This window comes from Leptodactylus fuscus, chromosome 6 (genome assembly GCF_031893055.1).
Source record: "Leptodactylus fuscus isolate aLepFus1 chromosome 6, aLepFus1.hap2, whole genome shotgun sequence".
Taxonomy (NCBI): Eukaryota; Metazoa; Chordata; class Amphibia; order Anura; family Leptodactylidae; genus Leptodactylus; species Leptodactylus fuscus.
The window spans coordinates 140093174-140110716 of record NC_134270.1 but is presented as its reverse complement, the minus strand read 5'-3'; the positions used below and the strand labels follow the sequence as shown (position 1 = coordinate 140110716).

General features: G+C 43.8%; 1 protein-coding gene across 3 annotated transcripts in view; it reads left to right on the top strand.

The window, feature by feature from the left end:
• Nucleotides 1–17543, top strand: part of TNRC6C (trinucleotide repeat containing adaptor 6C) — a 205636-nt gene that overhangs the window by 178729 nt on the left and 9364 nt on the right. Inside the window, exons 8-19 of one of the 3 annotated variants that reach the window (XM_075277361.1) lie at nt 6525–6731; nt 6917–7077; nt 7183–7263; nt 8210–8267; nt 8505–8650; nt 11506–11655; nt 11831–11977; nt 13074–13193; nt 13491–13574; nt 15896–16127; nt 16639–16809; nt 17195–17386. In XM_075277361.1, coding sequence (XP_075133462.1) covers nt 6525–6731; nt 6917–7077; nt 7183–7263; nt 8210–8267; nt 8505–8650; nt 11506–11655; nt 11831–11977; nt 13074–13193; nt 13491–13574; nt 15896–16127; nt 16639–16809; nt 17195–17386 — 1749 coding nt within the window. Of the gene's footprint in view, nt 1–6524; nt 6732–6916; nt 7084–7182; nt 7264–8209; nt 8268–8504; nt 8651–11481; nt 11656–11830; nt 11978–13073; nt 13194–13490; nt 13575–15895; nt 16128–16638; nt 16810–17194; nt 17387–17543 lie in introns of all 3 variants that reach the window. The other 2 variants (XM_075277360.1, XM_075277359.1) reach the window with 2 other exon arrangements.

Genomic DNA, 17543 nt, shown 5'->3' with positions numbered 1-17543 from the left:
GGGTTTGAAAACTGACCGCCGGGTTTTCGTCCCCTGTCCAGTTTCTCGGGGAAGAAGACCGAAACCCGCCAGATTGGCTAAAGCGGAGACCGGGCGCAGGTGTGAACCCACCCTATATGGCATTTCCCTGCAGCGGCCATGAATACTTTTGTGCAGGAAGAAACATAAAGAAGCCACAGCTCATAACTCCTGATAGTTCCCCCTTCATTGTGAGGATAGCGAGACGCTGTATCATGTGGTGGATGTGGTATTCATTTTAATGACTGGACAAACTCTTAGGTTATGTTCACACAGTGGAAATGGAAAAGGGATTTGAGGCAGATTTGCATTCTCTTCCATTCCCGCACCTTCTCCTATCATCCACTGTTGCAGCTCGGATGAATTGTCAGAGTGACAGGTACCACATGGGTCATGCGGTTGAATCGGCGGCGGAGCTTAGAAAAGAGGAGGGGCAAAATCTTTTTAGCCTACTGCAGAGGGGGAGGCTCCTGCTGCAGCTAGGCTTGAAGGGGGGACGACATGGTGTTTTGGGTTTTTTTTGAACACACACACACACACACACATACATATATTTTGTTTTAATGGAATAAACTGGGATCTTAGGCAGTGAGAAGTGATGCCTTCTAAGTAAGTTGTACTTATTCCAACGCCCACATGATCAGAGCTGAAAGGACACTGTTCATACTAAGATACAGACCAGACGTTGCGGGGAAGACTTGGACTGTTTCTCAGTGTTCCAATATCAGTCTCCTTTGTCTATGTAAGAACGGTGCAAAACAGTCAAGGACTATATGGGAAGCAGATGTGTATATAATCTATAGTTCCCGAGCTTAGATATTTATCAACATTTACTATAAGCGGATGGAAAGACTCCGCTGCCATTTAAGCTGTGGAGAGAGAGCCTGTGCTTTGCTGTTTTTGGACGGCTGGTCAGGAAGTCGGTAGGAAAGTCTCTCCACAGATGCAGCATTCTTACATATTTTCACTTTAATACATTCCTCTAACTTCTATATTTCTACTTACATTGTGGAAAATGTTACAGCACCTTGTGGCTGCTCTATAGAAAGGCTACAAAAACATTCTGTGCGGCTAAAAGATAGAATTGCACCAATATCATTCAATTTCTACATTTCTAACTGGGAAATAATGCGAGGGGCTTCACTGGGGATATCCTGGATGAGAAAATACAGTTCTAATACAGAGGCAACAATGTCCCATGTCTGTCAGCAGTCCAATACATCTCCCATCCTTTGTTTCTCTAGGACAGGGGTCAGCAACTTTTGGTGCTCCGGCTGTTGTGAAACTACAACTCCCAGCATGTTCCTTTCACTTCTGTGGCAGATCCAAGAGCGGCAGAGATAGTATGCATGCTGGGGGTTGTCTACCCCTGCTCTAGGAGATACGTGCTTTACACTCAAGGCAAACATTGAGGGGTTTTTATTTTAATACCCTGGAGGGATTCAGAAGGAATGGGAAATATATTAAACTAAGACTGTGTGTATCTACAGCCTTAAAGAGGACCTTTCATCAGATTGGGCACAGGCAGTTCTATATACTGCTGGAAAGCTGACAGTGTGCTGAATACTGCTGTGAAGGACGTTCCTGACTGACTGTCAGGAACGCCCTTCTGACTGTAAAGCGCTACGGTACCGGGACCGATGGCGCTTTACCCAGGGCACAGATTGGGAAAGCCGATTGTGCGCTGAATTCAGCGCACTGTCGGCTTTCCAGCAGTATATAGAACTGCCTGTGCCCGATCTGATGAAAGGTCCTCTTTAAAAGATTTTAGGAGATAACATTGGGGTCCCATATATGAGACACCAATAGTCATGACAATGAGGTCTTGTGCTTCAGTAGCAGTTGCCCTCCCGTTCATAGTCTGAGTGCTGTGCTCTTCTATGCCATTCACATCTATAGGTAATAAGTTACAAGTCTGGAAAAACCCTTTCCGACTGAGGTCTCACGTTGCGAAAACGCACCTTTTTTTTGTTGTAGATTTTGCTGCATTTTTTTGAGCCAAAACCAGAAGTGGATTGAGCAGAAGGTAGAAGTATAAGAACTTCCTATGTATTTCCCATTCCTTCTGTAGCCATTCTTGGCTTTGGCTCAAAACACCTCAGCAGGATTTTCAGCAAAAAAAAGCTGTTTCCGCCACGTGGGGCCTCATCCTAAAGGTGTCGGAGTGCCTTTACAGCTTAATCCCCTGTGCATCAGATAGGGTTGAATTTTGTCTGACTGGTGGAGGGGTCTCAAAAGTTCGACTGTCACCTATCACCAGAATAAGGGACTGAGTCCCCTGTATAGATGGAGTGGTGGTCCTATGTGCATACTGCTCCTCCATTCAACTTCAGCCTCTTGCTGTAAGCACTTCGCTTTGACAGTCCCCTACAGTTGAATGGTGAGACCTGCAGGCTTGACTGCCCCCCTTTCGCACAGGGGCCTAAGCTTCTGTATGTCAGTGGTTGCTGGAGACCCCTCTATCTATCTTGTAGATCCTGCGGTCTCTATCCAGCGAGCAGCAGCTTATAGCCGTGTTGATACAAACATGCATGCTTGGCCGATCTAAGCTTACATGTCTATGCAGGAAGATGTCAGATAGAAATTGAAAAATTCCCAATAATAAATAAAAACAGATCTGTAACCCTACGTTTCAATGAGACACATTGACATCTCTAGGGAAAATGGTGAGCCCTGCTATGAATCTGTATTCTCATAAGTCAATGGGACCTAAAAATACACATGTGTAATACAACTCCATTGACATCCATGATGAAAATGCAGATATGTATTTTTAGACCCCTTTTACTGTACGATTATACAGTCATTTTCTGTTATGTTACAGAGGACCTAAACTTTGAGTTGACTTTTCAGAATAAGTTGCCATGTGTATATAAGGTGTGATACTATTCTTGGTCTTCATGTGACTTGTATTCTGCATTTTAGCAGCTTTTTTCGCACTAATTCTCTCTGTGTTTATAAGCAGGAACAGGGGCATAGCTATACGGGGTGCAGAGGTACCAATCACTACCAGGCCCTAGAGCCAGGGGGGACCCAAAGGACTCTCTACAACAGGGATAGGGAACCTTCGGCTCTCCAGCTGCTGTGAAACTACAACTCCCAGCATGCTCCATTCACTTCCATGGGAGTTCCAAGAACAGCAGAGCAAGTATGCATGCTGGGAGTTGTAGTTTTGCAACAGCTGGAGAGCCGTACGTTCCCTACCCCTGCTCTACAACATAAGATGTCACTAGTTTTATAAATAACACATGGTAAATGGGGCCCTCATTAAGGTATTTGCACCGGGGCCCAGCAGCTTCACGTTACACCTCTGAGTATAGACCAGCTGCTATGGTGTCTCCTATAAGACAGTATGTGAAGAAACAAGTGAAGCTGGATATAAGACATTTATAGAAATGTACTGACCGATACTGAGGTGAATAAAGCACTTGGGGTAAGATAGAAAACCTATTAGCTGCAGCAATCTCTCCATCTCTGCTCCCCTCTCACTTTGCCTTTCCTCCCACCTCCATAGACGTCTATGCAGCCAATGTAACCTGATACTTTAGTAAGCTGACAGTCCATCTTGGGAGACCAGGATGTGATACGTACAGGAAGAAGCAATGTTCTCTGATCTATATTATAAACTATTTCAATCTGTACTATGGATTTACGCAAGTTTGTTAAAAGGTTATTGGCTTATTTAGACCGTAGACTTGGTTAGTAGTGGGCTCAGTATTTTACTTTAGTATTTTTAATCTATTATTACATTTGAGTCCAAGGCACAGAGGAACAAGTCTTTCCAGGCTGTAAAGTTATCCCTGACTGATAGGATAGGGGATACCTGTATGTTCAGTAGGGATCTGACCACTGGGACCCCTACTGATCCCGAGTACTGAGGCCCAGTTTTCCTGTACTGATGCGTCCTACCATTCCCATAGAAAATGAAGACAGTGCTCGGGAGAACCAGAGGATCTCAGGATTGATGGGGGTCCCGCAATCAGACCCCCACTGGTTATGAAGTTATCCTCTATCCTATCAATGGGGGGGGGGGTAACTTTAAACCTCAGTCAGTAGCTAAAAACCTATTTGTAAGTACCTACAGGGCTGCTCTCTTGCTATTTATATATCTCAGTTCTGTTAGGGCAGAGCGGTGATCTGTGACTACAGTTTAGCTATGGTACCTTCAGGCAGTCAGAGACCCCCCTGTCATATCTCACCATTGGTTCAGGCTGCTGCTGTACCCCTCCCCCTGCAGCTCTGCCCCTTCTGTTTGGCTGCTGCTTACAAGCACAAGTTTATCATAGTCTGCCCAGGAGCTCAATGCACGGAAATATTCTATTACATCAAGGGGAGGGGTCCGGGATGGTCTCCTTAAAGGGAACCTGGCAGGTAAATTCGGGACACCAATCTCCTGCTTGTCCTTATGGCTTCATTGCAGCTTGTGCTAAAACGGGCTTTCAATAGGTATATTGGGACACTAATTTGGTACATAAGGACCTGTTATTAGTTTAGTGTCACAAATTGACTTTCCCTTTAAATCTTTTATCTATTGCACCCCTAGTACTGCTGCAGAACCCTGACCACAATATGACTGTATAAAGGGACAGACCACAATGAGTATTGGCTTTACTAGGCCGACAGAAACGCGCCGCTTAGTCCTTGTGAGCGTCCTACCGGCACAGCATGTACTATATAGCATTTAGCTGAAGCATGACCGGTTTTTCCACAGAATCACCTCCGACCTAAGTCTGTAATGTCAAAATGGCCAGCGTATCAATGTCACCTCCATAGTGACAGACACCGCCTGTTTGTTCCCTTCTGAAAGCACTGGCAGGATTAGAGAAAGGTAGATCTGCTTATTAAGATGCTACCTCTTTGTTCTTAGCCGGCTTAAGTGTCCTTCCCAAGCTGTCTAAAATGGGAATTGTAGTCTTACCTCAGCCTTTGCGTCCATGTGTCTCCTATAGCATAAGGATACTGTTGTTGTGACTGTATAAGGGATATCAGGTCCTAATCCTAAATCATAGGAATCCTAAATCTGACGCTATGTTTCCATCTGTCACGAATCCGTATACAAAGACCAATGGTTTTGTCTCAAGAAATGGTCATAAATGGTTACTCATTGCTGTGTCTTGTAGCCTTATTTTTGGGATGGAGCAAAAGTGCTGCAAGGCCGACTCTCGTCTCTGTTCAGGTACACGGTACACGGCGGAAACGCTCCAAACGTACAACGGTGGATTGTTGTAAAAACCCATTGAAATCAACAACCCGTCCAGTTTTTCTGATGTTTAGATGAATGACCAGAACTGAACGCAGATGTGAGCCCAGCCTTAGTGATGTCCTGATGTTCACCAATGTGTGAAGGGAACCTAGAAAGGGTTTAACGCTTCTGTTTTTAGGGGCCAAACTTCTGATTATATTCTGCCTATATCTTTATCCTAGCAAGAGCTCCCTGTCCATGATACAGGGCTGCAGATCCCCTGCATGGGCATAGTTATATGATATTTATTTTACTGACTTATATAGTGTTATATACTGGTATAGTCAATATTGATACAATTAGGAGTGCCCTCAGCCACCACTAGGGGCACCTTACTGCATACAGTTTATGCATCGAACTGGAACATAAAAGTAACCCCCATATAGTGTGTAAAGAGTATGGCTATGTAAGGAATAGGATGTATACATGAAGCTCTTATACTTTTACCTTTTTCTCAATCCATTCCTGCCTTTGGCTCAAAAAAAAAAAAAAAGCAACAAAATCTGCAACATAAAAATCTGCGTTTCTGCCACATGGGGCGCTAGCCTTAGGCGGTGTGCTGAGAAGTGTTCCCTTCTGAGATGGATCCTATGTTAGAGCAGTGCTTGGGTTCAGAGTCAGTTCCTTACAAGTTTGTAGGGCTGGTGAGTGGCAGATGGCATAAGGAAGGAAACGTGAGTGTGAGGAGGAGATTAGACGGGTGCAGAGAAGGTCACGCACAGAGCACAGGTTAGGTGGAGTAGCAGAAGCTTAGTGGATGGATGTAGGGCGGAGGTTCTATAGGTTGTGCCACCCGTAGGTTATTTACTTCCCATCCGCTCCATATTCCATAAGAGCCATCTCCTCTCCTGTCCTGTCCTGTCTGGTTTAGTAAATTCTTGTGTTCCCCATGAAATAACAATTCTAATAAATCTCCATAGTGCTGCTGTTCCTCCTTAAGCTTTATGAATCCATTGGTAAAGGGTTCTCACAAATTATATAGTCAGAGGGGCGTGTCCCTTCATTGTCAGCAGCGATTGGACAATGTACAAGGACACACCCCCAACTGGTACCGCCCACTGTCAATTATTCATACATTTCTAGAAGTTCCTTTCCTTGACTGTTCTTCTGTATTGCTAAACATGGATGTATGGCGCTGACTCCTATGATAAATATGCACCACACACTCAGCCCTATTCACATTAGAGACATTGTAACGTCAGATGCTCATATTACTGAGAGGAAAGTCTCTGCGGTGAAATGTAATATGTTGTATGGTTTACAGGCTGGGGAGATATGCCCCCTGTCCATTCAAAGACTGAAGCCTCTTGGGGGGAACCTCCATCTCCGTCTGCTGCAGTTGACAATGGGACGTCAGCGTGGGGCAAACCTCCGAATAGTGGCTCCGGTTGGGCGGATGGCTCCACAGAATCTCCTGGATCTTATGGAAGGACAAGTGCTCAAACTGCTGCCCCTGTGCTGTGCAAACCAGGTCGGGTTTTTTTTTACTTAATGGAGAATGAAAACAGATTAATTTTAAGTTAGATTTGGATCTATTTCTTGCATTTCTATTTCTGTACATTTTCCTTGACTATACCTCTAGATGTAATATCCAGTAATATCGGTGACGTTGGAACTCAATATTTCATATGTTGTTTTTTGGTTTCCCAATTTTAGCTCCAAAAACTATGCAAGAAAGCTGGGGAAGTGGAGGAGAGGACGTTGGCCTGAGTCAGTGGGAGGATGAGGAAAATGATATGTGGAATAATGCTGCTTCCCAAGACAGTAACTCCTCCTGCAATTCTTGGGGCAACGGCCCCAAGAAAGGACTCTCCAAGGTACATGTACAAGAAGGAATACAGTCTAGGAGTCTTTTTATTTTATTTTATGTATTTTTAAAATGTTATTTTAACTCTCTCTCTATGACATTTATTTTAAAACAGGGCATGAAGACCCCAAATAAGTCTGATGAGGCCTGGATTATGACCCGATTGACTAAACAGCTCACTGACATGGGCTTTCCGGTGAGTTTTTAGGGGTTTAGGGTTCTTAAAAGATTGGTCCACTCTTTAGATAAATTACAGAAATACCAGACATGGACATATCATGGCATAAGGAACCACTACATCTATTCAGGGCTTTCCATAACCCCCAGGGCTAATGGGTACTGAGATAAACAAGGCATGGTGTTCATAGGTTTCCAAGATTGACCCTATAGGGCAGATTTATTTGCTGTATACACCAGTTCTCTGGCTTGTAATGCATAAAAAGTTGCACATTTTTTTGTGCAAATTGAGGTTTGTTTGTTTTTTTTTTTGCGCTGCCCTTGCCACTTTTCCAAACAGAGGGTGGGGTAAGAGTATTCAGCGGCAACAGATTTACTATCATTTACAGTAAAAAAAAAAAATCTGTTGTAAATGATACAGGGAAGGTAGGCTAGCTATGAGGTGGCGTACATTTCCCTATAGCTCGTCCTATATGAGACACCATCTGCTGACGATGGAGCTGGGAAGTCTGGCCAGCCTTCCTCAATTTTGCCCCATGTAGTGTTGTACACCGGTGCTGAATACATGTAGCATGAGCGCAACTGCAGGAGACCCAGAGATTGCCAGAATTCATATTGAAGGGTTTCAGCACCTGTGCCATAGAGTAGATGGCCGCCATCTTGGGAAGCAGCAGTGGTTATGTGATTACTCATGGTTACTGGGGGGTTAGTTTGGCTTCCTCCAATGTACTAAAGTAAGAGCTGAAGTTATATAGCATTGTATTATACCATTACACTTCAGTGTATGGGATTTCTAAAATCTGTGCTTAAAGTGTTGACCATTGACATAGAAAGTTGATACTTTATTTTGCACCTTGGAAAAAATTGAAAGCATTGATTTAGGTTCCAGAATTTATTTATTTTTATAGTCTTGATAAAATTGTACATTGCTTAATATTTGTTGTTTATTGGCTTTTCCTTCACAGAAGGAGCCTGCGGAAGAGGCCTTGAAGAGTAATAACATGAACCTGGACCAGGCCATGAGTGAGTATCCATGACAAGGTTTGGTTTACTGCCTTAGCTCAAGACAAGTAGAATTATTTACAATATATGAGCTTAAGATGTTCTCTCCTCTATAGATACTTAATTCTCTTCTTAGCTTACATGTGATCCCTATATGGGGCTCATAATCTACATTTAAAAAAATAAAATAAAAATAAAAAGTTGAGGTGTTTTTGGACTTCATTGTGACCGTTGTCTTCTGTATTCTTTACGTTGCAGGTGCTCTCCTGGAAAAGAAGGTGGAAATGGACAAACGTGGATTGGGAATGGCTGACTATAACTCTATGGTCGCCAAGCCCCTGAGCTGCCGCCCACCACCAATCTCCAAAGAGTCTTCCATGGACCGCCCCACTTTCCTAGACAAGGTAGTCACAAGAAGGAGAGATGATTTTTTGTGTGTTGTGTGATAGAAAACAAACAAAGTTAGGGTGCATTCACACTACGTAACGCCAGCGTGTATCACAGCCGTACACGCCGGCACTACAGCAGGGTTGCCGAACGCGTCCCATTCATTTCTATGGGAGCCGGCATACGAGCGCTCCCCATAGAAATGAATGGGCTGCTTCTTTCACTGCGAGCAGTCCCATTGAAGTGAATGGGATGTGCCGGCGTGTACGGCTCGGCATGAGCAGAGCTTGCCGTATACGCCGGCAGTTCCCATTCACTTCAATGGGACTTCTCGCAGTGAAAGAAGCAGCCCATTCATTTCTATGGGGAGCGCTCGTATGCCGGCTCCCATAGAAATGAATGGGAAGCGTTCGGCAACCCTGCTGTAGTGCCGGCGTGTACGGCTGTGATGCACGCTGGCGTTACGTAGTGTGAATGCACCCTTAAAAGTATTTTATTCTTGTGCCTAAAAGTTACAGTTAGCACTTTCTAAGAAGAGTCTATCCCCACAAAGAAACACCTAAACCTTCTGCTATGGTGTCACGGTTACATTAGGTTCTCATCTGTTCTGCTGGTCTGTCGGAGGACCATAAGAATGGATAATCGTAGCACTAATGGAGCCTGACGGACTCTATTCACTATAATGGGGTTTGTTGGATGTTTGTTCTCTTTAATTGGAGTCGTCAGACAAAACAATCGGGTTTGCAGGACTTCTTCATGTGGCAATTTTAGGTTGATACTGCAACACAGTCTTCAGGTCTTCATATCTTTTAGGGTTATACTCTCACAACTACCATTGCAGTCTTTTTTTTTGTGTGTGTGAATTTAGAAACCCCCCAAGGAGCCGTGTTAACCCATCAGATGTCTCATTGTCTACATTGCCCTAAAAATTACCGGTGGCTCTAAGTAGTTGCTACTTCTCCTTTAAAAGAAAACTCCCGTATTACCTTTATCTGTGCCCGGGCCTGAAATGTCAAAATTCTTTCTCCCTTCTCTTTTCTTCTACTCAACCTAAGACAGAAGGTATCAAATGGCGCCTGGCGTTGCCTCAGTAGCACGTACACCTCATTCTGTGCCAACTTGTAACCTGAATCCCTCAGTGACTAAAGTATCTAAAATACAATTTGTCCCTCCATTTTTTCTATGATTTCTAGAATATTTGTATTTTTATATTGGTTTTATCTTGTTAGCAATGTTAATATTGATGTTATTCATTGTAATTATAAGTCATGTGACTTGTGGTTGGTTCAGTGGATTGAAAAGATTAATCTTTGATGCATCAAGTTATATATGTATATCTATGTGCTGTAAATGCCACACCATTTTGTCTCCTTGGTACATTCGGTAGGAATGGCTGCCGGGGATATTCTTGGCCGGTGCTGTTTGTGCATTTGGCAGTGTCACAGATACTTGAGTTGGCTTCACACTCTGATAAGACTTGATGTCTGCTGTCCTGCACAATCTAGGTTGTGGGGGTGAAGCAGAGGATTAATGTTCTGCACAGTGAACAGCTGAGCAGTAGAAAAACACAGACTTCTGGCCATGTGCTTGTCTTCTCCTAAATGTCAGCAAAGCTATTAGGTCATGAGAAATCCCTGGTGACAGAACTCCGCAGACTTCCCGGGCTACAGTTAACACTTTCTTCTCGCATCCACAAAGGAAGGATGAGCCTGAGGATCGCTATTAGTAATAATGGTGTCAGTCATACATTAGATAGATACGGTAGATAATATAGATATGAGATAGATATTAGATAGCTAGATAGATATTAGATTAGATATGAGATAGTTATGAGATAGATAGATAATAGATAGATATTAGATAGATAGATAGATAGATAGATAGGAGATAGATAATAGATAGATATTAGATAGATATTAGATTAGATATGAGATAGTTAGTTATGAGATAGATAGATAGATAGATAGATAGATAGATGAGAGATTAGATAGATAGATTGATTGATTGATTTTTAGTAGCTACTGATTAACATGTTAGAGAATGTTAGTAAATCTATAGGAAATCATGACTGAGTTTCTGACAAAAGCCTGAGCACATAAAGTTCCTGTATTCATTATCATACCCATTGGCAACTGATCAAGACCACAGACTCCTCTACGATGGTTAGAGAAAATCTTTAAAACTCTGCGTAATTTAGGCCCCGTTCACACGTGGCAGAAGGGGACAGATTTCAGCGCGGACTCCATGTCATAATCTGCCCCTTCACAATGGTGGTCTATGTAGACCGCTAGCATTCTTTATCAGCTGCGGTGTCCACCTCGCGACAGCACCCTCCGGACTAGGCCCATTCACTTGGGCCTAATCCGGAACAGAAAACCGCGACGGGATGCCGTGCACTGGATCGGCATCCTGTTGTGGCAGCCACAACAGAATATGACACGCAGAATCCCCGTATGAACTAGGCCTAATTGTGTACAAATATAAATATAGTAATGTTCACGGGAACCCCTTTACCTCTATAACACATTTATTAACATATAATGGAACTCTTATTGGCCAGACCTACTGAACCAAGGAGTCTTAGTTTGAGCTTTTATCAGCGCTGCCTTCTTTGGACCATTTACAAGATACACAGACTTTTTATTATTTCTGGTTGCGGATGAGCCTTTTTCCCAGTATCCCCCCCCCCCCGCCGCAATCTGTTCCCTGATGTAGAAGTGCAGTCCGTCACTAGTAGTGTAAAGTTTAGCCTAATAACCTTGCTCTCCTCTTTGTCGCTGACCATCCTTTTGCTTATACAACTAATCTGATTTTGCCTCCTCTCTCTGGTGCTGATGGACTACTCCAGCTCACCATCTCTCTCTCCAATCAGGATGGCGGCCTAATGGAAGAGCCCACTACTTCACCATTTTTGCCTTCACCAAGCCTGAAGCTCCCCCATCCAAATAGTGCACTCCCTAACCAGGCCATTGGTGGCATGACACCAGGCCTAAACATGCAGAACTTGAATTCCTCTAGACAGGTAATGTTCATGTACAAGTCTTTTTCTTACATTACTTTTTATCCTTTTACATTATAATAGATTACTGGATTGCATGGGCTCCGAAACTGAGTGTTAACTCTTGACATTGAGGGGAATTTTTGTGTCTAATTTTATCACATGTATTTATAATGTTTACGTATCATTCTCTATATAGATACAGAGTGGCAATCTGGGCATGTTTGGCAATAGTGGAGCAGCACAAGCCAGGTCCATGCAACAGCCACAGCAGCCACCAGTGCAACCTCTCAACTCATCCCAGCCTAGTCTTCGTGCTCAAGTGCCTCAGTTTTTATCCCCTCAGGTTAGTAAATACCAGTTTAATTTATATCATTTTTTGTTCTTTTCATATTTAAAGGGATCCTATCATTAAAAGTCAAATTTTTTTTGTCCCTAACACGTAGGAATAGCCTTAAGAAAGGTTATTCTTCTCCTACGTTTACATGTCTTCTCCGCGCTGCCGTTCGGTATATAATCCCGTTTTCGTCGGTATGCAAATGAGTTATCTCGCAGCACTGGGGGCAGGCCCCAGCGCTCAAACAGCACTGGGAGCGTCCCCAATGCTGCGAGAGAACTCTCCAGCGCCGCCTCCATTTTCTTCAGGAACGGCCTCTTCACACTTCTTCTTCCAGCGCGGGCGGTCAAACTTATAGGCTTAGGGCAGCGCCGACTGCACATGCCCACAGGCCACAAGAAATCTCCTACCTCATCTAAAGGTAGGAGAAGAATAGCCTTTCTTAAGACTATTCCTACGTGTTAGGGACAAAAAATTGACTTTTAATGATAGGGTCCCTTTAATGATTTTTTTTTTTTTATGTAGATTGTGAGGCCCACATAGAACTCACAATATACATTTTTTTCCATATCAGTATGTCTTTTTTTTGGAATATGGGTTGGCAATCCATGCAAACACGGGGAGAACATACAAACTCCTTGCAGATGTTTTTTTTGCCCTTGGCGGGATTTGAACACCAGGACTCCAGCGCTGCAAGGCTGCAGTGCTAACCACTGAGCCACCATATGGCCCCCCCTTTAATGATATTTTTAAAGGGGTTTTGCCAGCTGTTTGAAGGGGTCATGGGCATTATGTGAGCGCTGTGACCCCTTCTCTATTAGTATCTCACACTGTCTGTTTTATAGCGGCGGTGCTATGTCACTTCTGTAATTACATTGTAATTATTGTATACACTCCTTTTTAGTTCCATGGCTGTTTCCATAACTAGAACAAGCTTGGTATTCCCATCTCACAATAATCGGTTCTTTAATACTTACCAATTTCCCTTAACACTTAGTGACAAGGATTTCCATCCGTATGAGCGTATGTAAAGTGACAAACGGCAGGCAGTCATTTATGTTATTAAAGTTTACGCTTTTTTATCGTTGTTGTTTTTATTCCACAGGTTCAAGCACAGCTTTTGCAGTTTGCAGCAAAAAACATTGGTCTCAACCCTGCACTATTAACCTCGCCAATTAATCCTCAGCATATGACCATGTTGAACCAGCTCTACCAGCTGCAGCTGGTGAGTACTTGTCATTGCAATCCTCTATATCCTCTTGTACACTTTGCATACAGATGAGAACATGGTTTATGAGAACAATAATATCGACGCGGCAAAGAAACTTGGTTGTCACAGACATTATTGTGTTAGATTTTGTGCACAAAGTCCTGACATCTGGTTAGCTACGGATGTTGCAGTCCAATAGGTTCCATGTTGTAAAAATGTAATGTTTCTGAAGACATATGCCACTGTTGAATAGTGCAGGCCATAAGCCTAGTGTATTCTTCTCTCTCTGACCCATTTCTCATGCACCTGCAGGCGTATCAGCGTTTACAACTCCAGCAGCAGATGTTACAGGCTCAGCGTAATGTTTCCGGACCCATGAGACAACAGGAGCAGCAAGTAGGTCAAACCTGCTTATCTCTGTCCAGCTCTGTCTGTAAACTTCAGGGTTGCTTTTGATCGCCTGTAGCTACAATTGTCTGGTTTGGCTCCGCCATCGTCTTGGGTAGCAATTATTTATTTCCAATAAAATGCTCTTGCCGCCTCAGTTTCATTAACTTGCCAAGTAATATAGAAGACAGACATTTTCTGAATAGGAAATGCATTAATCTGCTTCACTTTGGAATTTTGTTGCTGGCTCTGCACGTTGCTGTTAGACAAATGAACAATTTTTATGACTGAGATCCCTCCCTACAGTCTAAATGTTCATAGTATACTGACTCGGAGCCCTGGACATATCTCTGGGGGGTTAAAAGTTATGAAACTGAGTACCGTATTTTTCGGACTATAAGACGCACTGGACTATAAGACGCACCTAGGTTTTAGAGGAGGAAAATAGGGAAAAAAAATTTGGAAGCAAAAAATGGTAAAATATTTAATATATGGGAGTTGTAGTTTTGCAACAGCTGCAAGGCCACATTGACAGGTGACCCTGCAGCTGTACGGGGATGCATAGAGTGTTTTTTTTTGCGGGGCCAGAAGTACTTTTTAGTTATACCATTTTGGGGACTATATATTTCTTAGATCACCTTTTATTGAAAAAAAAAAACGGTGGTTTATGATATATGATTTTCTACTTTTATATATATATATTCTAGGGACAGGAGGTGATTTAGAACTTTTATTTATTTCATATTTTTATTATATATTTTTAAAGTTTTTTTTTTTTTTTTACTATTTTATTCCCCCCGGGGGCTTGAACCTGCGGTCACTTGATTGCAAGTCCCATAGATGGCAATACAACTGTATTGCCGTCTATGGGACATTCTGTCTATTAGTATTACGGCTGGTCCTAGGCCCAGCCGCAATACTAATATAGCAGTGACAGCCTGGGAGCCTCATTAGGCTCCCGGCTGTCACCAGAACAGGTCGGCTCCTGCGATATCGCCGCGCAGGAGCCGGCCTGCAACTTCACAGGTACGGGGCCGGTGGGGACCGGCCCCGGGGGAGAAGGGGCCGCTGATACTGACCCGGCATCCGCTGTACTAGAGAGGCGGATGCCGGCGAGGGATAGACGCCATCACAGGTGCCGGGGTCTGAGACATCGCTGCGCTCCTCTGCCCTGCATGAAGCCAGCGGCAGGGGGGACGGAGGAGCGGAATAGCATCGCCACTGCCGCTGCTGGCTTCATGCAGGGCAGAGGAGCGCAGCGATGTCTCAGGCCCCGGCGTCTATCCCTTGCCGGCATCCGTCTCTCTATTACGGCGGGTGCCAGGCGCCACATTCAGACTATAAGACGCACCCTTCTTTTCCCCCCAAATTTGCGTGTGCGTCTTATAGTCCGAAAGATACGGTAACTCGGCAATGATGGAACCGAGTTTACCAGGTTTGCAGCACTAAAAAGCAGCAGCATAGAAGGACAGGTTACTGGTATAGGGACAGTTTCTCTTTAGTGTGCATGTTGTTTTTTAAGTGAAGTGGTGGATTTTTATTAAAGGGATCATTAAAACACAATTTTTTCTGCCTACCATGTAGGAATAGCCTTAAGAAAGGATATTCTTCTCTGCGCCACCGTTCAGTAGAAATTCAGGTTTTCATAGGAATGCAAATGAGTTGTCTCGCAGCACTGGAGGCGGGCCCCAGCGCTCAAACAGCACTGGGGGGCGTCCCCAATGCTGCGAGAGTACTCTCCAGCGCCGCCTCCATCTTCTTCAGGAATGCTTCATCTTCGCATCTTCTTCTGGCAGAGGCTTCAAACTTCTAGGCCTAGGGCAAAGCTGACTGCAAATGCCCACCGGACACAAGAAAATGGCTCCTTACACAGTATTGTAAGAGGCCATTTTCTTGTGGCTGGCAGGCATGCGAAGTCGGCTTTGTCCTGGGCCCGAGGCCTAGAACTTTGAAGCCACCACCGGAAGAAGACGCGAAGATGACCCATTCCTGAAGAAGATGCAGGCGGCGCTGGAGAGTTCTCTCGCAGCATTGGGGACGCCCCCAGTGCTGTTTGAGTGCTGGGGCCCACCCCCAGTGCTGCGAGAGAACTCATTTTCATACCGACGAAAACCGGGATGTCTACCGAATGGTGGCGTGGAGAAGAATAGCCTTTCTTAAGGCTATTCCTATGTGGTAGGCAGAAAAAATTGTGTTTTAATGATTGGATCCCTTTAATTCTTCATTATTCTTTATTTATGACTGTGTATCAGAGAGATGTATTATCTTTCTGTTCTATTCCTTTGAATCATTATCTTGCTCATCTCGTTTTCTTTGCCTCTTTGTTGCAGGTTGCACGTACAATCAATAACATGCAGCAGCAGATACAGCAACATCAGCGCCAGCTAGCCCAGGCCCTGCTTATGAAGCAACAGCCCCCCCATCCTCATCCACCATTACATCCTCCTGCAGGCAAGTCAGCAATGGACAGCTTCTCCCCCCACCCAGCTGGGTCAAGCCTGAGTGACCTGCACACCAAAGAACAGCAGCCTTCTTCTAATACCTTCTCTCCATACCCAATTGGTATGTATAAATAGGAATATACAATAACTGCACAATATAACTAAGATACTAGGTCTCTCCTTATGATAAGCCATCAGTATCAGATCAATGAGGGGGGCTCATTCTCTATACCTTCAGCAGTCAGAGCGTCATGCAGTATCATGCACAGCCAATACTGAATAGACTGTGCCTGGTAAAGAAGACAATAACACACTGACTGCTAGAGGTGACCACCGTCTTACCAGCAGGTTTTTAATGTATGTCTATTAGGAAATTTGAAACTGTGTCTCTTTAAGGGATTAGCAAGTGACATCGCATTCATTGGTCACATTCAATTAATAGGATTGATCTATAGCATTGCCACGTGACCAACGGACCTGATGTCTGAAGAGGAAAGCAGCCATGTTTTCTAATCCCGGATAGCCCCTTTAAGACAGTGTTTTGGACATAAAAACTTTCTTAATTTATGTAAAGTTAATTGCCACCTTTTATAAGATTCAATAATGAGTACAAACCTGTTCCTTCCTTTCAGTTCCTGGATTAAATCCCACCATGAATGTAAGCAGTATGGACATGACTAGCGGTTTGTCAGTGAAGGATACATCCCAATCTCAGTCTCGTCTGCCTCAGTGGACTCATCCCAACTCTATGGATAGCCTGGCTAACTCTTCTTCACCTCTAGACCCTAGCCCTGGCAAACCAAGTAAGATTATACTCATGGTACACATTCAAAGTTCAGATCAATGGTTTTTATTTTACTTTTCTAGTGTTTTTGTTTTTCGTTGCAACCTGTAAATTCTTCCTGCTGTGATAATGCCTGGCTACGACTTCACCTAACAAAAACAACTGGTGCCAGGGCCAAGACACAAGCAATCCTCTAATCATTCTGAATGGGGTTGATATACTGGAAGATAGCATCACCTGCCAAATGGGCGTTTGCTAAATTCTCAGCTGATCTTTCCCCGTATACACGGGACAGTGATTCTTATGAACCCAGATAATACATGTAAAAAGGTCTTCAGAATAACCTTCACCCAGACTACGCATAATATATGTAACCTGTAAATCTGTTTTATTCTTCTAATCAGGTAATCTGCCAGGGAACCTGAGCATTGGCCCTCCTGTGAAGCCATCTATAGAGGACTCCTACAGCCGGTACGATCTTCTCCCAAGCAATGAATCACCAACAAGTCCCCCTGTTGCTGTACCTGATAGTTGGTCACGTGCCAAATCTGAAAACGAAAAAATCTCTAATGGATCCAGTATTAACTGGCCTCCTGGTAGGTATTCAAAGCCAGTTTAGAGAGATGTTTGACTGAATATTGTGTGAAACCTCAATAAAGGTTGCCATGTATTAAGAATTAAATGGGTTACTGAGGAGTAATAGCACCACACCTATGCATTGTTGTGTTTGGTATTGCTGCTCAGCTGCATTGT